This window comes from Mirounga leonina, unplaced genomic scaffold (genome assembly GCF_011800145.1).
Source record: "Mirounga leonina isolate KUSES-001 unplaced genomic scaffold, KU_Mleo_1.0 Mir_488, whole genome shotgun sequence".
Taxonomy (NCBI): domain Eukaryota; kingdom Metazoa; phylum Chordata; class Mammalia; order Carnivora; family Phocidae; genus Mirounga; species Mirounga leonina.
In genome coordinates this window covers 9505616-9527403 of record NW_023270777.1, presented here as the reverse complement: position 1 = coordinate 9527403, position 21788 = coordinate 9505616, and the positions used below count along the sequence as shown (strand labels likewise).

The 21788-nt window shown below is 37.3% G+C and overlaps 1 protein-coding gene and 1 pseudogene across 10 annotated transcripts in view; one reads left to right on the top strand and one right to left on the bottom strand.

Annotated features, from left to right (window-relative positions):
* The window catches only part of NCOR1 (nuclear receptor corepressor 1), a 159583-nt gene that overhangs the window by 99175 nt on the left and 38620 nt on the right, over window positions 1-21788 (bottom strand). For all 10 annotated transcript variants that reach the window (XM_034989667.1, XM_034989666.1, XM_034989664.1 and 7 more), the window contains 2 exons: window positions 15992-16184; window positions 10041-10223 (listed from right to left, as the gene is read on the bottom strand). In XM_034989667.1, the coding sequence (XP_034845558.1) occupies window positions 10041-10223; window positions 15992-16184 (376 nt within the window). The remainder of the gene's footprint in view (window positions 1-10040; window positions 10224-15991; window positions 16185-21788) is intronic.
* On the top strand, window positions 6664-7537 carry LOC117999888 (annotated as a pseudogene).

The window sequence follows — 21788 nt, the reverse complement described above, 5'->3', positions numbered from 1 at the left end:
ATTTAATATGACTCAATAAATAAAAGATGGCTGAACATTTTTTTAAAGCAAGGTAATATTTTTTACATGATGAGATTTAAAAATTGGCCTAACAGAAATTAAAGCAATAAAAACAACTGAAATTGAAGATATATATATATATATATATATTTTTTTTTTTTTAAGATTTTTATTTATTTATTTGACAGAGAGAGACACAGCGAGAAAGGGAACACAACCAGGGGGAGTGGGAGAGAGAGAAGCAGGCCTCCCGCCGAGCAGGGAGCCGGATGCGGGGCTCATCCCAGGACCCTGGGATCATGACCTGAGCCGAAGGCAGACGCTTAATGATTGAGCCACCCAGGCGCCCCGAAATTGAAGATATATTTGACAGATTAGATATAACTGAAAAGAGAAATGCAAACTGAAAAACAGAAATGAAGAAACTGACCAAATGAAGCCCCAAGAAGCAACAACTGGGAAAGAAAAAACAATGAAGAGACAGGAAGACAAGAGTGTAAGATGCTACATCTTATAACAATTTCAGGAGATAAAAAGAAACTATAGAAAAAGATGTTGTGGGGGAAAAAAAATTAGAATTTTCCAGAACTGATTAAAAACTCTAACACATTCAAGAAGCCCAATGTGTTGTAATGAGCACTGGGTATTATATAAGACTGATGAATCACAGACCTGTACCCCTGAAACAAATAATACATTATATGTTAATTAACTGAATTTAAATTAAAAAAAAAGCCCAATGAGTCTTAAGCTGGACATATTTAAAAACAAAAACACATCCCTAATAACTCACACTAAAAACAACAGCACACAAAGATACTGAAGTCCGCCAGAGAGAAAATTCAGACCATCCATAGAACAATACAAACTAGACTAAGGGCTGATGTCCTAACAGTGGAAGCCAAGACAGTGTGCTGGGACAAAAAGAAGCACATAACAAAAGTATCTCTCAATAAACAGGCATAAATAAAAGACATTTAAGTCACAACAACTACACAAATATTTAATCTGCCAATGAACAGATCCTCACTAAAGGAAATTCTGAAGGATGTTCTTCAAGCAGAAGCATGTACCCCCAAATGGAAGATCTGTGTTGCAAGAAGGAATGATGAGCAAATGCGAATGACAAATATGTGCATACACCTAAATGAACACTGACTGTATAAAATAATGTCTTTGGTGGTTGAAATAAAACAAGGAAGAACTAAAATGTATGACAAAAGTAGCATAAAAGTTGGGAGAAAAGAGAAAGAAATCAAGAAGTTCCATGCCCTCATACTTCTCAAGAAGATGGTTAAGATATTAATTAGTTTTTGGCTTCAAGTTAAATAGGCTGATAAATTGGCAGGGGGGGGGCACAATAAACAAAAAAAAACTGGGGATAAAATCCAAAGTAGTGGGGTAGAAGAAAATGTAGTAAAACAAATAATCAATCCAAGATAAGGACTAGAAAAAACAAACAAGAATACCAAGTTCAGCATAAAAAAGATAGGACAAATAGTATAAAACAGTTAAAAATAATTGAGATATCACCAATCATCATAATCAGGTTAAAAGAACTGAATTATCCTGTGGAAAGACAGACTGTCAGATTGGATAAAAAACAAAATCCAGCTATATACCTATGTAAGAGATATACCTTAAATATAAAAGCACAAAAAGTAAAGGGAAAGGGGGGGCCCGGGTGGCTCAGTTAGTTAAGCATCTGACTCTTGATCTCAGGGTTGAGTTCAAGCCCTTCACTGGGCTCCATGCTGGGCATGGAGGCTACTTTAAAAAAAAAAAAAAAAATCCCAACATTTTGGGGTGCCTGGGTGGTTCGGTCAGTTAACCATCCAACTCTTGATTTCACCTCAGGTCACGATCTCAGGGTCATGATATCAAGCCCCGCGTTGGAATCCATGCTGCATGTGGAGCCTGCTTGGGAGATTCTCTTTCTCCCTCTGCCCTGCATCCCTCTCAAAAAAAGAAGGAAGGAAGGAAGGAAGGAAAGAAGGAAGGGGAAGGGAGGGAGGAAGAGGGAGGGAGGGAGGGAGAAAGGAAGGAAGGAAGGAGAAAGGGAGAAGAAAGAGAGAGAAAAAGAGGAAGAAAAAAGATATACTAATCAATAGCAACCAAAAGAATGATGATGTAATTACATCAATATCGTGCAGAACAAATTTTATGGTAAAAAGCATTACAAGAGATAGAATGTCATTACCTTATAATAGAAGGTTTCACTAACCAGGAAAATGACAACTATAAACTGGTAAACACCTAAAATAAGAGCCTAAAAATACCCAAGATAAAAACTGAGAACTGGGGTGCCTGGGTGGCTCAGTTGTTAAGCATCTGCCTTCGGCTCAGGTCATGATCCCGGGGTCCTGGGATCGAGCCCCGCATCGGGCTCCCTGCTCAGTGGGAAGCCTGCTTCTCCCTCTCCCATTCCCCCTGCTTGTGTTTCTGCTCTTGCTCTGTCTCTCTCTGTCAAATAAATAAATAAAATCTTAAAAAAAAAAAAAAATTGAGAACTGGAAGAAAATATTTGCAAATCATGTATCTGATAAGGTATGAATACCCAAAATATACAAAGAACTCACACAATCCAACAGCAAAAAACACTCTGATTTAAAAAATGGGAAGAGAATCTGCAGAGACATTTTTCCAAAGAAGACAACCAGATGGCCAACAGACACATGAAAAGACGCTCAACGTCACCAATCATCAGGGAAATGCAAATCAAAATAGCAATGAGGTATCGCCTCATACCTGTCAATATGGCTAGTATCAAAAAGACAAGAGTTAACAAGTGCTGGTGAGAATGTGGGAAAAAGGAAACCCTTGTGCACTGTTGATAGGAATGTAAGTTGATGCAGCTAATATGGAAAACAGTATGGTGGTTCCTCAAAAAACTTAAAAACAGAACCAGCCCATGATGCAGCAATCGCACTTCTGGATATTTATCTGAAGAAACAAAAATACTAACTCAAAAAGATATACTAACCCCCACCCCCATGTTCACTGCAGCATTATTTACAATAGCCAAGATATGGAAACAACCTAAGTGTCTATCAAGAGATGAATGAAGAAAATGTGTGTACACAGACACACACACACACACAATCTTATTCAGCCATAAAGAAAAAAAAATGAAATCTTATCATTTGTAACAACATGGATAAATCCTAAGGTATTTCACTTACACTAGGTGAAATAAGTCAGACAGAGAAAGGCAAATACTGTATGGTCTCATTTATATGTATAATCTAAAAGAAAACCAAGCTCACAGATAGAACAGATTGGTGGTTGCCACAGACTAGAAGGGGGGGGGGCGGGGGGGAATGGGTAAAGAGAGTCATAAGATACAAACTTCCAATTACAAAATTAAAAAGTCACGGGGATATAATGTACAGCATGGAGACTATAAATAATACTGTACTGCATATTTGAGTGTTGCTAACAGAGTAGATCTTAAAAGTTCTCATCTTGCACAAGGAAACAAAATTCTGTTAATTATGTACCGTGACAGATGTTAACTACACACTAGTGTGGTGATCATTTTGCAAAACATACCAATATCAAATCATTATGTTGTATACCTGAAAAAATATAATACTGTATGTCAATTTTACCTCAATGTTTTAAAAACTCGGAACTACTAGGAACAAATCCAAAATCATCATGGTAATTTGAGAAGTTACAGACAAAAATGAGGTAAAACATAGATAATTTTTTTAAAGTATAGAATTTACATTCTTCTCAAGTATGACCAAAGTATTTTTATAAAAACTGATCATGGGGCACCTGGGTGGCTCAGTCGTTAAGCGTCTGCCTTCGGCTCAGGTCATGATCCCAGGATCTTGGGATCGAGCCTGGCATCAGGCTCCCTGCTCCGCGGGAAGCCTGCTTCTCCCTCTCCCACTCCTCCTGCTTGTGTTCCCTCTCTCACTGTGTCTCTCTCTGCCAAATAAATAAATAAAATCTTTAAAAAAAAAAAAAGAAGAAGAAAAACTGATCATGATACCGGGCCAAAATTCAAGTTACCAAAAAGTTCAAAAGACTAGGTACTAAAGACCACACTCTCTGGCTACAATAAAGTAAGAAATCAAAAACCAAAAGTAATCAAGAAAAAATTATATACCTAAAAATTTGAAAATACTTTTAATTAATACAGGGGTCACAAAAGAAACCATAACGGATAATAAAAAGTATTACAAATCAAAACTTATTAAAACTAGTACATGGAGAGAGGAAAAAAAGGGAAAAAGGCTAAATAAATTAATGTTAAAAAGTTATAAAAGAGCAGAATAAAACCAAAGAAAGGAAATGAGAAGAACTTGTGATACGGAACATACAACCTATTCCAAAAATGAAGGAAAAAATTATATCCAGAAGAAATAGAACTTAATTTTTTTTAAGTTGAATTTTAAAAATCTTCACACACACAAATTACCCACCAGACCTAGCTGGTTTTACCAAGTTCTACAAATACTCAGAGAACAAATTATTACAGTCTTCCTCAAACTATTACAGAGTTTAGAAATGTTATGACATTAGCTTGATGTATTACCAAACCAGACAAGAACAGCACAAGAAAAGAAAATTACAGGTTGATCTCTCTCACAAATAAAAAGATACAAAAATCCCAAAGTAAATATTGACAAAGCAAATCTAGCAATTTATTTAAAAAAAAAAAATAGGTAATACATCATCCCTAAGGTTAAATCTGGAAATCCACAGGTGATTTAACACTAGAAAAATAATTAATGTCATTTATTATATTAACATATTAAAGAACAAAAATTATATGATCAGCAAACTTAGGCAGAAAAACATTGATAAAATTCATGATTAAAACTCTTGGCACACAGGGGCACCTGGGTGGCTCAGTCGTTAAGCGTCTGCCTTTGGCTCAGGTCATGGTCCCAGGGTCCTGGGATTGAGCCCCACATTGGGCTCCCTGCTCCGCGGGAAGCCTGCTTCTCCCTCTCCCACTCCCCCTGCTTGTGTTCCCTCTCTCGCTGTGTCGCTCTCTGTCAAATAAATAAATAAAAATCTTAAAAAAAAAAAAAAACAAACTCTTAGCACACATTCGGAAGAGTTATTTCCCAAACTGATAAAGGACGTCTACAAAAACAGACATCATAATTAGTGGTAAAAAGTAAAGGTATTCCTTTAAAAGCAGAAAAGAACAAGAATAACCACTTTCAACATTTTATTGCAGTCCTAACAAGAGCAATAAAGCAACAGAAAAATAAGGAAAAGGTTTAAGGACTGTAAAGAAAGAAACAAAACTGTCTTTTTTCTTAGACTACTGATATGACCATTACCTACACAAAAAGCCCAAAACAACCTACAAATAAGAAATTAGCATTAAAAGGATAATTCAGGGAGACTGCTGGTCTATAAAAAAGTCAAATGCAACAGAAAAATGTAATTTTTAAAAAGATATTAACAAGAGCATCAAAAATATAAAGTGGCTACAGTTTAATTAAATGCAAGGAATATAGATTATTTATGAACAGAAAGAAAAAAACATGAAAGACCTCATAAATAAATGGACAGATATACCATAGTCATAGATTAGAAGACTCAATGTCGTAAGGATTTCATCCTTTCCAAATTGATATCTATATTCTATATGATTCCAATGAAAATTCCAGAAAGATGTTTTAGAGAAACAAAAAATGTGATTCTAAAAGTTACATGAGATGGTAAAAAGTTTTAAATAGCTAAAACATGCCTGCAGAAGTGGGGCTTACCTTACTGGAAAAAAAGTATTATAAAGCTCTAGTAATTAGGAGAGTATTATTGTATTTCTGCATGAACATCACAAAGAGGGCAATAAATAAGAACACAAAGCCCAGAAATCAACAGATATATAGACGCAAACTTGAATTATATTAGAGCTAAAATTGTAGAACAGTTGGAAAAGGATGAACTTTGCAATTAATTATCCATAGATAAAATAAATGAATGTGACCCCTACCTTGAGGCAGAGACACAAAAAAGCCAATTTCTGGCGGATTAAGAATAATGTAAGAAACAAAACTATGAAGCTTTTTTTTAAGATTTTATTTATTTATTTAGACAGAATGTGCACAAGCAGGGAGAGGGAAAATCTCAAGCCGACTCCAGGCTTAGCACGGAGCCTGATGAGGGGCTCAATCCCATGACCCTGAGATCATGACCTGAGCCAAAATCAAGAGTCAGATGCCCAGCCGACTGAGCCACCCAGGCATCCCAAAATTATGAAGCTTTTATTTATTTTTTTGTATAAGATGTTATTTATATATTTGTCAGAGAGAGAGAGAGAGCGAGCACACGCACACACAAGCAGGGGGAGCAGCAGGCAGAGGGAGAAGCAGGCTCACTCCCTGCTGAGCAGAGAGCCTGATGCAGGACTCAATCCCAGGACCCTGAGATCATGACCTGAGCTGAAGGCAGATGGTTAACCGACTGAGCCACCCAGGCATCCCACTATGAAGCTTTTAAAAGGACAATATAGTCAACTGTTTTAATGATTCCAGGGTAGTCTCATGTAAGACCTAAACAAATTCTGTTCACCAAAAAAACACAATTAGGCTCAAAGACCTAAATCTACGAGTTGAAACAATAAAATTTACAGAAGAAAACACAGGAATAAATCCTTGTGGCCTTAGATTATACAACGGTTTCTTGTAAATGACACCAAAATCTCAAGTAACGAAAGAAAAAATAAACCAGGCTTCATCACAAGTAAAAACTTTTGGCCCTGGTGTGATTCAGTCCTACACGGCTGTTCTCTATAACGGGAGTCTTTTATCTCCGGCTGCCCTCTCTCCCACACAAGATTCCCACACCACAGAAGATTCAGTGGACAATGACATAAGCCCCGTGTGGCCCCAGAAATATCTTTTCAGTTATGAGGCCAACAAGGGCCAAAGATATCACTTTAAAGTGGATAATGATGAAAATGAGCACCAGTTACCTTTAAGAATGGTCAGTTTTGGGGCTGATGCAAAAGATGTTGCACATTGTTAAAGCAGAGGCAATAAATTATAAAGGCAGTCCAATTAAACTAACATTGGCAACTCTGAGAACATCTGTACAGCCAATGGTTTCCCTAGGGGGCTTTGAAATAACACCACCTGTGATCTAAATATGCTTCAGGCCCTGTACGTGTGGACAGCACCTAGCAGCTGTGGAGGAAGATGAAGAGTCAGAAGATGAAGGTGTGAAACTCCACAGCATATCTGGAAAATGATCTGCCCCTGTAAGAGACAGCAAGGTTCCACAGGAAAAAAAAAAAAGTGAAACTGGCTGATGATGATGAGGATGAGGAAGCAGAGGAAAAAGCTCCAGTGAAGAAATCTATACTCAATATTCCAGTCAAAGAGGCATTAAAAAAAAAAATCAAACCAGAATGGAAAAGACTCAAAACCATTAACTCTAAGATCAAAAGGTCACGAATCCTTTAAAAAAAGAAGAAGAAAAACGTCCTAAAACAGCAAAAGGATCTATTTCTGTAGAAGACATTAAAGCAAAAATGCAAGCAAGTCTAGAAAAAGCACGCTGAACGATCCTGGTAAATTAAGCCCAAAGATGGGGAGAGGAAAAAGAGAGACAAATATAGTCCATACTGAAAATCAACAATCTAGACGAAAGTCTTCTATTTTAATTTCAATCCCCGTTCCTGGTTTGCCACCCACCCACACCCCCTTCCAGGCTGGAAGCAATCTCCATCCTGACTTCCCAAAGCACTTTCATCTGACTGCTGTGATCCAGGGAACCTTATACTTTGCTCTCTGTTACTTTGCATTTGACTCACCTCTTGGACCATGTTTTATTCACCTTTGTATCTCCCTACCTGCTCAATAAATACTTACATGAATCAAGTAAGGGGGGGGGGGGGGAACCCTTTTGTACACCAATGGATACTATCAGGAAAGTGAAAAGACAACTCACAGAATAAGCGAAAATATCTGCAAATCACATGTCTGAGTGTCCAGAATATATAAAGAACTCTTACAACACAACCATTAAAAGACAAATAACCCAACTAAAAAATGGGGCCAGAATCTGGATATTTCACTAAAGAAAATATACAAAAGGCCAACAAGCACATGAAAAGCCATTCACCTTAATCATTAAGGAAATTAAAATCAAAACCACAATGAGATTCCACTTTATATTTACTAGGATGGCTATCAAAAAACAAACAAACAAACATGTTGACAAAGAAGTAGAGAAAATGGAACCCCCCTCATACACTGCTGGTGGGAGTATAAAATGGTACAGTCGCTGTCGTAAACATTCTCATGGTTCCTCAAAAATTTAAACACAGATTTACCATACGACCCAGCAATTTCACTCCTGGGTATATATCCAAGAGAACTGAAAAAAATATGGTCACACAAAAACTAGTACTTGAATGTCATAGCAGCATGATTCATAACAGCCAAAAACAGCCAAAAAGTGAACACAACCCAAATGTCTATCACCTGATGAATGAATGAACAATACACAGTATATCCATGAAACGAAATTTTATTCATAATTTTATTCCATAAAAAGGAATGAAATACTGATACAAAATATAACATGGGTGAATCCTGAAAACATGCTAAATGAAAGAAGACACAAAAGGTCACATATTATTCTATTTACCTGAAATATCCAGATAAAAATCTATATAGACACAGAATAGATTAGTGGTTGGCAGTGGCCAGGGAGAGGGGGACTAGAGAGTAACTGCTAACAGGTAGGTGGTTTCTCTTTTTTATTTTTTGGTTTCTTTTTGAAGTGATTAAAATGTTCTGGAATTATATAGTGGTGATAGTGGCACAACTTTATGAATATTATGTTAAAAGCCACTAAAATTGGGGCGCCTGGGTGGCTCAGTCGGTTAAGCGACTGCCTTCGGCTCAGGTCATGATCCTGGAGTCCCGGGATCGAGTCCCACATCGGGCTCCCTGCTCGGCGGGGAGTCTGCTTCTCCCTCTGACCCTCCTCCCTCTCATGCTCTCTGTCTCTCACTCTCTCTCTCTCAAATAAATAAAATCTTTAAAAAAAAAAAGCCACTAAAATTGTATACTTTAAAAGGATGAACATTATGTATGTGAATTTATTTCAACATCAAAAAAAAAAAAAAAAAAAAACCCCTCCTCCCATCCCCAGAAAGCAAAATGACAAGCCACAAATGAGGAGATAGCTGCCATACACGTAACTGACACGAGACTCTAGGAAATAAAAAATAAGAACATGACAAAGTAACAATGACGTAAGGAACACCATAACCCATAAACAAACGAAAATAAGCTCTCACTCCTAAAAAAGGAAACGCCACATAAAACTTCAGTGACAGCTATTTCACATCCGGTTGAAACAAATGATCAGGTGAAGACAAGCATATGCACAAACGAACTTGGAAGGCCGCAGTGGGAATGTGGAACTGAACTGCCATTTTAGCAAGTCTGGTATCATTTAATATACTCGAAGATGTGCATACTCTCAAGTCAAGCAATGCCATTCCTGTGCATGTGCCCTAGAAAATCGGTTTACACATGAACCAAAAACACAGCACCACTGTATGAAATAGCAACAAACCAGGAACAACCCATCCAGTAAGATCAAAAACAGAATGGACAAACAAGATTTGCTATTTATAATCAGACAACGTAGCAGGGGAAATGAGTAGATGCAACTAAGGAAACTAATAGCAAAAAAAAAAAAGTAAGACGGGCGCCTGGGTGGCTCAGTTGGTTAAGCGACTGCCTTCGGCTCAGGTCATGATCCTGGAGTCCCGGGATCGAGTCCCGCATCGGGCTCCCTGCTCAGCGGGGAATCTGCTTCTCTCTCTGACCCTCCCCCATCTCATGTGCTCTCTCTCGCTCTCATTCTCTCTCAAATAAATAAATAAAATCTTTAAAAAAAAAAAAAAGTTAAGTCAAAGAATATACAAGACATGATTCCATGTACCTAAAGTTGAAAAATATGGAAAACTCAACATTATCTTCTTTAGAAAGACAAACAGATATTCTTAGAATATCAATAAAAGACCAGTAAAATCAAACACTTACTTGTTTCTTTTTCAGTTTAAGGATCTGCTGTTCTACTTTTGCAATTTCTCGATCTACACGATCCATACTCTGTATTAACTCTTCCTTTGAAAGTTTTGAAGGTGAAGCATTTTGATCATCTCCACATGGCTGCCCAGAGATTGGAGAGGATGGAGCTTCATGTTTGCCTCCAAATGCTGGATCCTTTAGAGGAGAAAATCAATAATTTATTCCTCATTAATAGCCAATATTAGTGTGAAGATGCTCTTAACTGAAAAAGTCCATTTTAAAACACAGCAGAGCCATGTGTGCTATTTCTCTATCCGGTATCCAAAAGTAGCAATTTTCATACACGCACACACACAACACACCCTATTGACGTCTATAACACTTTCATAGTGTAGACGTATCATTCACTATTTTGAATATCCTAAAACCTATGTAGAAGGAGGTGGCTAAGAGGCCAAACAGCCTTTAGTGTAACAACAGTGAGACTGTAGACAATATCTGGGGAAATAATAATGCAATCATGACAAAGGAAGATACCAATTTCTTAACCATTTCCTTACAATGGTTCTTCAAAAGGTCTGAACTTGTAGGCTGGGAAAACTACAAACTCCATGTAAAATCTGCATGCCCACCTAACTTAGCAGCTATGATATGGCCAAGAGTTCTAACAAAAAGTTTTCAGACTTTCCAAGGGCCAATAATCAGATACAGAAATGACCAAGGAATTTTGTTGCTACTAACACCTAGGCCTACCCTTATAAAGGGCAACTAAGCCTGCCCACACTACGGGGCACGTAAGATCTCTTAAGCCAAATATGTCATCCATTCCACCTCCAAATCAGCAGAGAACTACAGCAGAAGGAAAACCCCTCCACCCAAAATCTACCACCCTGTCCACACACACACACGCACAGTCTATTAATTTCCAGTCTAAGGTGAAGCTATAACCAATACTGTAAAGCACATGAATTTTAGATTAAGGTTCTAATTTTCTTCAGGCTATAAGAAGCCTAGGATGAGCACAGTTCATAGGGCTATCGAGCTCTAAATGTATTAAATAATGATTAAGTAACTGAGAAATCAGTAGTTCTAATCAAGAATGCACATAACTATACCTGGATAGTTGTTCCAAAACACCTTGGAACAGAGATTTCAGCTAAAATATGTGTATTCCTGAAAAATCTCATACTCTGTAATAGTATACGCTAAATATAAGACTTCTGGGGAAAATGGGATTATGGCTATTACTTAAAACCTGTACAACTTTGTCAGCAGAGCACTAACAAAAACAGTAACTATTCTAATGGAGGTAATAATGTACTTGAAGCTCCAGTACCATTTGCAATCAGCCTATAGTCAACCTTTGCTGGCTTTACACTGAGTGGTCCATGCTTCTGTTGTTAAGGTGTAAATCCTTGAGGTCATTTGCTTCCAATAGAAAACAGTATGTTTCATCAAAATAAAAAATCCAATTCAGGGTATAACCATCTTTATCAACTTTAAAAACAAAAAACACAGGAGATTAATATCTTTACGGTTTCTTTTTGACACTTGAATCTCCACTCGTTAGCTTAACAGTGAAAAGCAGAACAGTTCTTGAATGTACTAATTTTCAAATCTTCTTAAGGTCTTCAGACATCATGAAGACTACTTCTTTTAATTATGAGACTGCTTGATCCTGAGAGCTTTGAAACATTAACGTGCAGAAAAAAAAATCATTTATGAACCACCAAGACTTCCATGTTATATTAAAACATTCTCCTACCATATGCATATGAGTTCATTTGTATTATAGAACACGTATAATAGCAAAACAGATTATATTTTGATTCTGCAGATTTTGGAAATGCTCCTCAGGTGATCTGATGCATGCCCTAAGAACTACTATTACAAAGCAGTATTTTCCACTGACTTCTGTTCTAGTTAAATATTTAATAAAAAAACAATTCTTTGAGTGCCTACTATGTGACAGGCACCTAGTAGAAGGTTGAACAAAATAGACATGATGCTCACCCTCAGAGTTTATAATCTTGTGTTGGAACATACTGATAGCTATTTTGGGAAAAGGGTTAGATTCCTACCTCATATCTTATTATCACAATAAAAGCCAAATTATAGCAAACATTTACATGAGAATTATTAGCAAATCTCAGGGAACCTCAAACAAAAAAGGGTATTCGTGTTATCTTGGGCTCAAAAAAGCCAACAGCAAAAGATATATAAAAAAAGAGAGAGAGACTAATGGATTAAAATAAACACAGTCTTCAAAATAAAATAAAATAAACACAATCTTCTATTTACCAAGATAGTAATAAGAAGTTTAAAAGGCAGGGGCACCTGGGTGGCTCAGCCGTTAAGCGTCTGCCTTTGGCTCAGGTCATGACCCCAGGGTCCTGGGATCAAGCCCCACATCGGGCTCCCTGCTCAGCGGGAAGCCTGCTTCTCCCTCTCCCACTCCCCCTGCTTCTGTTCCTGCTCTCGCTAACTCTCTCTCTGTCAAATAAATAAATAAAATCTTTAAAAAAAAGTTTAAAAGGCAAATGAGAAAAATCATTTCCAAAATGTGAACTCTACAACTCAATATAAAATCAAAAGCATACCGCCAGAAAAATGAAGAGATATGAAAAAACAATTCACAAAACAGGAAAAATGAATAACCAATAAACAAATGAAAAATGTAAATTTTACTGTAAAGCAAATAAATGCAGTTAAAAATTTATCAAGTTAACAATTATTTTTTTAAGCAACAACTATGTCGCATTAGCAAAGCTCCACAAGAATTGGGCACCCTATGCTCTGCTGTCAGGAATACAAATTGGTCCTACTCTCTGGCAGGGCAATCTGGAAACAACCATGAAAGCCTGCAAAATATGTTGACTCTGATCTGAAATTGATTCTACTAATAAGAATTCTTAAGGAAAAAAATAAGAATGAACACCAAAAAAATCAGCCTGAAGAACATGCTCTAATGAACAAATAGTTAACCTACATGTATGACAAATTACTTTGTATCCATATATGGAATACTAAGTAACCCCCAAATATACAGTTGCAAACTTAACTGACACAAAAAGAAACTCATGACATACTTTAGCAAAAATAAAGTTACATACAATGTACAAAGTGGGCACATTAAGATACCCACCCAGAGACAAAGTATCAGAAAGTTAACAACTACCTCTAACTGGTGAGGCTGTAAATTACTTTCTCCTTCAGGCTTATCTATTTCTATAAAAGATACACCTGGGCTTAACAACATTTAAAAAAAATTAAAAACCAACAAATGCTAAATCCCTATTTCAAAATCCCTCTTAAAAAAAAAAAAAAAAAAAGTCATGGTTTACAACTTAGTGGGGGAGAAAAGTAGGACCAGGAGGCAGGAATCGTGGGTTTTCATTCCAACTCAGCAGGCATCACCTACAGCACTTAATTTTTCTTCACATCTGTTTTGTCTACTATCAAATGGAAATAGGATGTACTATGATCCAACATGTCACATTTTAATGAATGAGACTTTAAGATCCCTTTCTGCTAAAAAAAAATCCTACAGCTATAAATAACATCTGTAGTAATTCATTCAGCCATGGAAGAAGACTTTTATTCACTGTATCTTTTCTTTTCTTTTTTTTTTAATGCTGCAAAACATTTCTTATAAACCCACAGACTATAATATATACATTTCACACAGTAAGGCAGGCCTCAAAAATCCCAGAAGTTGAGCTCATTTCTAGCTGATCACAAAAGAGCTTTTCTCCACCTAACCTATTATTTTGCAAATTTTCAAATTTATGTAAAAGTTGAAAGAACAGTATAATGGAAAAGCATTTACCCTTTATCCTTCACTGGTTAACATTTTGCTATTTTTGCATTCTCTCCATATGCACACACCAGCTTTTTTTTTTTTTTTTTTGGCAGAACTATTTGGAAATAAACTGAAGACATATTCACTATCTCTTTTTTTAGGTAGGCTCCACATCCAGTGTAGAGCCCAATGTGAAGCATGAACTCCCAACCCTGAGATCAAGACCTGAGCTAAGATCAAGAGTCTGACACTTAACCAACTGAGCCATCCAAGCACCCCCATATTCACTATCTTTGTTTATTTTTAGAGAGAGGGAGGGGGGCAGAGGGAGAGGGAGAGAGAGAATCTTCAGCAGGCTCCACAGTCAGTGTGGAGCCCAACTTGGGGCTTGATCTCACAACCCTGAGATCATGATCCGAGCCAAAATCAAGAGTTGGATGCTCAACCAACTGAGCCACTCAGGTGCCCCCATATTCATTATCTTTTAAATCACTTTTTAAATCATCTTTTAAATCACTGCCTAAAAACTCAAAGAAAATGTGTAGGTACTTGTTTATCTGATCTCAGGTTGAAAAGGGCCATTAGCTGTGAAGGTAAATAAACATTATGGGAGAAAGATTTGCTAACAAAAAGGGAGGGGGGGCAGGGATAGCAAAAGGGTTAACACTATACTGTTAAAAGAGCATCAGAGAATTAGTTTATTATTTCTAAAACAAATATTTATTTAGTACCTACTAAGTGCCAGGAACTTCCGAATCTGAAGATTTAATGATAAGCAAAATACACAGTTAAAAAAAAAGATAAACTCAGTAACAAAATAAGGGCATAATGCACAAACATGCATTTCACAAAAGGCAAGTAACAAACACAAGAGGTTTGATTTTAGTAGAACCTTCTCATAAATTCACAATATACACTGTTTGAAATGTTACAAAATACAGTTACATAATAAAAGTAGTTCTAACATAATAGAATTACAGGTCAAACTATGGAGAGAAACCGAATGTGCATCAACTGATGAATGGATAAAAAGATGTAGCACAGGGTGTGCCTCAGTGGCTCAGTCGGTTAAGCATCTGCCGTGGGCTCAGGTCATGATCCTGGGGTCCTGGGATCAAGCCCCGAGTCAGGCTCTCTGCCCAGCAGGGAGTCTGCTCCTCACTCTCCCTCTGACCCTCCCCCCTGCTCTGCTCTGGCTGGTGCTCTCTCTCTAATGAATAAATTAAGAAAAAAAAAATCTCAAAAAAAAAAATGTGGCACGTATATACAATGGAATATTACTCAGCCATCAAAAAAAAAATGAAATCTTGCCATTTTCAACAATGTGGATGGAGCTAGAGGGCATTATGCTAAGTGAAAAAAGTCAGTCAGAGAAAGACAAATACCATATGATTGTACTCCTATGTGGAATCTAAGAAAGAAAACAGATGAACATATGGGAAGGGGGAAAAGAAAAAGAGGAGAGAGGGAAACAAGCAGTAAGGGATTCTTAAGGATAGGGAACAAACTGAGGGTCGATAAGGAAGGTGGGTGGGGGATGGGCTAGATGGGTGATGGGGATTAAGGAAGGCACTTGTGATGAGCACCGAGTGTTGCATGTAAGTGATGCATCAGTAAATTCTACTGCAGAAACCAATATCGCACCTTATGTTAACTAAAATTTAAATTAAAAAAAAAAAGAACTACAGATGTTTTTCCTCTGTATTTTCAAATTTTCTAAAGAAACTTTTTTACATAAATTAGAAAAAAATTTATTTTCTTTATAAAAAGTATAAGCACGATAATTGCAACTGAATTTAAGGGGATTATTTTAAATTTAATTTAAATTGAACAAAACTGTGGTTGTCTTGAGAACAACTGACCACATTTTACAGCCCAGGGAGCCAGTACAAAATGCTTGAGAGTTATTCAATAGCGATTTTCCTTTACAGCAGTCCTCAGATTGTTTTCATTTACCAGAAAGTCAAAAGTACTGACTTTAAAAGTCTGGAGCACTAAGTGTGTGGTTTTCAGTTTTGTTTAACAAAATTCTTACTTTCCCATAGCACTAACCTTTAGAGACTGGCATAATCGGACTTTCTTTTAGGCGCTGTGCCTGGATATGGCTAAATAAACATTAGACCAACCGACAACTCCGCAGGGGAAGAGAACAAATATTTACCTTCTTAGCATCTGCAGAAGACCTCAACCCTTCTGGCAGCGTGTGCACTACAGGTAAGACCGCAGCACTGATGCGCTGGAAATGGGGATCAGAAACCTGCTCCAGACGTGGTCGCTTGGATTCCAGGGAATCATGATCCACGGGGGATGGCCCTGGGTGAAACTGTTCATATCCGGTTCTCCTTTCTTGAGGCCTAATACATAAAAAGAAAAGAAACACTTGAAAATTATAAAATGATATACAACTTCCTGCTAACATCCCTGGCTGGACTTTGAAATAAATGGGAAAATTATGCTTACTATTAAAGTGAACCTCCTCCCCGCCCAGAAGAAGAATGTACATAAAGTGCTATTAAACTTCTAATTCTAATAAAAAAAAAGTTTCTTCAGGGGAGATGGGAGTGGCAGTAGTAAAGTGAAAGACATAACAAAAGATTTCAATTTGCAGAAACTTTAGAGTTGCTGAGAAATATCCCTAAAACACTATTTTTAAGCCTATGCCGTAATAATTGAATTTAGTATGATCTAGACTAGAAGAGCCACCATTTTGAACCAATAATAAAAACAAGCAGGAAAAAACAAATCTCCCAGCAAATGTACATGGAAACACAAATGACTTGAGTTGTGAGGTACTAAGACTTAAAGATGAGTCTCTTGAGTGGAAATGTAACATTGCTTCGAAATTTTGACCCCCAAAATACGCATTCTGCCTAGCTTCTGCAAGTACCTAAGCATCTTAAGTGTCAGGAATCTGTCTCTGATTCCTTTACGTGAGTACTGTGTGCGGATATTCATTAATTTCACTTTCCCTTTCCTACCAAAGTATTTACAGAAGCAACATTTTACTTTGTGGCCAAGCTTTAAACAAATGTCTCACAAAACATTTCTCAATGAAAAGGATTATCACTGGGTTTCCTATTTTCTTTAACTTTTTTTTTTTAAGAGAGGGGGACAGAAGGAGGGTGGGCAGAGAGAGTGGGAGAGAGAATCCCAAGCAGGCTCCACACCCAGCATGGAGCCCAATGTAGGACTGAATCCCACAACCCTAAGACCATGACCTGGAACGAAATCTAGAGTCAGGTGCCCAACAGATTGAGACACCCAGGCACCCCACCACTAGGTTTCCTTTTTAGAAGAGATGATGAAACAAACCCTGAGGTCTATAAAATTATTATATTTCAAAAATCTGCGAGTGCCTGGTTGGCTGAGTCAGTTAAGCGTCTGCCTTCAGCTCAGGTCATGATCCCACAGTCCTGGTATCAAGCTCAGCATCGGGATCCCTGCTCAGCAGGAAGTCAGCTTCCCCCTCTCCCTCTGCCGACCCCCGCTTGTGCTCTCTCTCTCTCTCAAATAAATAAATATTTTTTAAAAAATCTGAAATCTCATTCAAGACATAAATCCCACTATCTTCTTAAAATTCACAATGATGTCACAAAATATAGTGCAGTAGAAAGCCTTAGGAAGAAGACAAGGATGGCTGCTTTGGCCACTTTTTTTTTTTTTTAAGATTTTATTTATTTATTTGCCAGAGAGAGAGACAGCGAGAGAGGAACACAAGCAGGGGGAGTGGGAGAAGGAGAAGCAGGCTTCCCGCTGAGTAGGGAGCCCGACACGGGGCTCGATCCCATGACCCCGGGGATCATGACCTGAGCCGAAGGCAGATGCTTAACGACTAAGCCACCCAGGCGCCACCTGCTTCTGCCACTTGTATTCAATATAGTACTGGGAGTTCTTGTCAGAACATTCAGCAAGAAAAAGAAATAAAAGGCCTCCAAATCTGAAAGGAAGACATAAAGTATTTCTATTGAGATGACATGATCTCATATGTAGAAAAATATCAAGAATCCACCAAAAAAAAGTTAGAGCTCATAAATGAATAAAGCAAAACTACAGGATATAAATTCAACGTGCAAAAATCAGTTGTATTTCTATATACCAGCAATGAACAATCCGAAAATGAAATTAAGAAAACAATTCCAGGGATGCCTGGGTGGCTCAGTCATGGTTAAGCATCTGCCTTCAGCTCAGGTCGTGATCCCAGGGTCCCGGGATGGGGGGCCCGGCATCGGGCTCCCTGCTCCGTGGGAAGCCTGCTTCTCCCTCTCCCACTACCCCCTGCTTGTGTTCCCTTTCTCGCTGTGTCTCTCTCTGGCAAATAAATAAATAAACTCTTTAACAAAAAAAAAGAAAGAAAGAATGAAAGAAAGAAAGAATGAAAGAAAGAAAGAATGAAAGAAAGAAAGAAAGAAAGAAAGAAAAGAAAAGAAAACAATTCCATTTATAATAGCATCCAAAAGAACAAAAGTTAGGAATAAATTTGACCAAGAAGGCCCAAAACTTATACACTGAAAACCACAAAACATTGCTGAATTAAGGAAAACTGAAATTAATACTAAGACATCTCATGCTCATGTACTAAAAGCCTTAGTATTGTTAAGATGACAATACTACACAAAGCTATCTACATATTCAATGAAATCTCTATCAAAATCCCTGTGGTGTTTTTTTTGACAAATAGAAAACCCCACCATAAAATTCATATGGAATCTCAAAGGACCCCCAATAGCCAAAACAATCCTGGAAAAGAAATAAAGTTAGAACTCCTACTTTGCAATTTCACAACTTACTACAAAGCTACAGTAATCAAGAGTGTGGTACTGACGTAAGGGTAGACATATAGACCAAGGCAATAGAATTTAAAGCCAAGAAATAAACTCCCACATCTATCATTAGTTGACTTTTAACAAGTGTGCCAAGACTATTCAATGGGGGAAAGAACCATCTCTTCAAGATATGGTACTGGGGAAACTACATATCCTCATGCAAAAGAAAGAGGATGGACCCTTATGATAGACCACCTGCAAAAATTAACTCAAAATAGATTACAGATTTCAAAGGTAAGACCAAAAATTCTACAACTCCTTGAAAAAAAACAGAGAGAAATCTTCCTGACCTTGGATTTTGCAATGAATTCCTGGATATCAAACCAAAAGTCCAGGAAACAAAAGAAAAAAAAAAAAACGGATAAATTGGAGTTCATCAAAATTTCAAACTTTAGTACATCAAGGGACACTATCTAGAGAGTGAAAAGAAAACCTGGAAAATGGGAGAAGTTATTTGCAAATCATGTATTTGATAAGCTTTTTATAAAGATTTTATTCATTTATTTGAGAGAGAGAGAGCACAAGCGGGGGGAGGAACAGAGGGAGAGGGAGACTCCCCACTGAGCAGGGAAGCCTGACTCAGGGCTTGGATGCCAGGATCCCAGGATCATGACCTAAGCTCAAGGCAGACACTTAACTGATTGAGCCACCCAGGTGTCCCCTTGAAAAGCTTTTCATATTCAGAATATATAGAACTCCTTCCCACAACTGAACAATAAAAAGACAACCCCCCCCAAAAAAAAGAAAAAGAAAAATGGGCAAAGGATTTGATAGACATTTCTCCAAAGATAAACAAATGCAAATGGCCAACAAACTCATGAAAAGATGGTCAACGTCATTCATCATTATGGGAACACAAATCAAAAACCACAATGAGGTACCATTTAATACCCAGTAGAGAGGCTTAACTTGTTTTAAGAAAGGGGGGGGATTACAAGTGTTTACAAAGACGTGGAAAAATTGGAACCTCATGCACTACCACTGGGAATGTAAAACTATATAGCCACAAAATTCTACAGTTCTTCAAAAAGCTATACAAAGAATTACCGTACGACACAGCAATTCCACCTGGATGTATGAGGTATATATCAAAAAGTACTGAAAACAGGGACTCTGATACAAAGGTACTGAAAACGGACTCAAACAGACACTTGTACAACAAAATTCGAAGCAGCATTATTCACAGTAGCCGAAAGGAAACAACCCTTGTCCACCGACAAAGGGATAAACAAAATGTGGTATATAGATCATCCAGCAGACAATTATTCTGCCACAAAAAGGAATAAAGTTCTGACACATGCTACAATATGGATAAACCTTAAAAACATTATGCTAAGTGAAATAACCCAGACACAAAAGGACAATTATTGTATGACTCCATTTGTATGAAATAATTCATTGAGAAAGAAAGTAGATTAGAAGTTACCAGGGACTGAGGGGGGCGGGGAATTACTGCCTAATGGGAACAGAGTTTCTCTCTGGGGTAATGAAAAAGTTCTGGAAATAGTGGTGATGGTTGCACAACATGGATGCACTTAATGCCACTAAACTGGAACATTTAAAAATGGGTAAAATGGCAAATTTATGTTACATATATTTTCCCACAATAAAAAAGTTCACACACAAATTAATTCTTAGAATCATGACTAAGAAAGACTAGCCTAGGAACTAAAGAGAGATCCGAAAGGCTAACACAAAAATTTTATATTAGAAGGTTACTACTACTTGAAAGGATGATTTATACTTTTTCACCAGTTACTCTTTTCCATTCACTCAACTCGCTGGACTCTGACTTAAGTCCCCATCGCTTGTTTCATGGTTATTACAAGAGGTCACCACTCACTAAAGTCAGCAATGACCTCCTGAAACTGAAAGCAAAAGAATATTTTTAGACATATGCTGACCTGTCCTTTACTTACTCCTTCCTTCCTGAAACTCTCCTGCCTCTCGGGTTCCAGGACACTGGAACACCCTGCTTGTCGTGGTCTAACCTAACAGTCTTCTGCTGGCACACGCGACAGTTCTCCACAGGGAACACGAGCACAGATCATTTTAAAACCGTCAACTTCCAGAGATCTTGAGCTTCCTTATCCACTCTTCACCTACACTGACTACTGAATAACAAACCTGGAGCTCTCTGCTTCTCCCACAACTGCGCTTCTCTCGATGCGCATACATAGAAAGCTTCCGGCTCACCCTTCTTGGACCTTTCATGGAAGCACTGGCCCCCAAGTGTACGTACCTCCAGGGCTGCAAAGAAACAAATCCTTTTGCAAGCCAACAGTTCCCAAACGTCTGCCTTCAACAAAATTGAAGAACTTAACTTGTTTACTAACATTTTCGTCTCAGATAAATATGTGATTTAGGATATATACCTCATAAGACATTATTTTTGTGGATAAGGTTTCGTGGTACCTTCATCAAAATAAAAAATCAGAACAGAGTATATGCTGCCTTTATTCTATCAATGGGTAATATGTTGAAAACAGCCCCATCTATCTCATTAAAATGCATGGATGCATTTCCATGAAATTTTACTTATATTTGATAAATTTGTTTCTTGTTTTCTTAAATGACTGCTGTTTTGATCTTGAAATAATATTTCAATCCAGAAGTTTCTTTAATAGATCATCTTTTAGAAACAGATACTTTTACATATTGTTGTTGTTATAAGATAGGTTGATCAATAAATGACTCTGAATAACCAAAACGAATCACATTAGGATACATTTTGTGAAAAAAGAAGAATGAACATATGAGTTCCAAGGGAAAAAGGAACAAAATAAGAAGTTCTATTAGAGACAAGTTTGTTCATATATGGTATCATTTTAAGTGGATGAGGGTATCAAATCACTGTGGTATTTAGATTCTACCAGATACGTTTAAAAATGTATCACAGCAGTTTTGCTTTAAAATGCCAATATTTTCAATATGACAAATTATATTCATCTTTTAAGACATATAAAAAACTTTAGATGTCAACTTAAAAATGTACAATACAGCTTTTCAAAATTCTTTTGAGAAATATGCAAGTAACCTGTTTGAAGACCACTATTTCAAAATCATTTTCCTTTCTCTCTCTCTTCTTCAGAGGCTTCCGTCTCATGGTATCTTTAGATGTTGGGGACCCTCTGG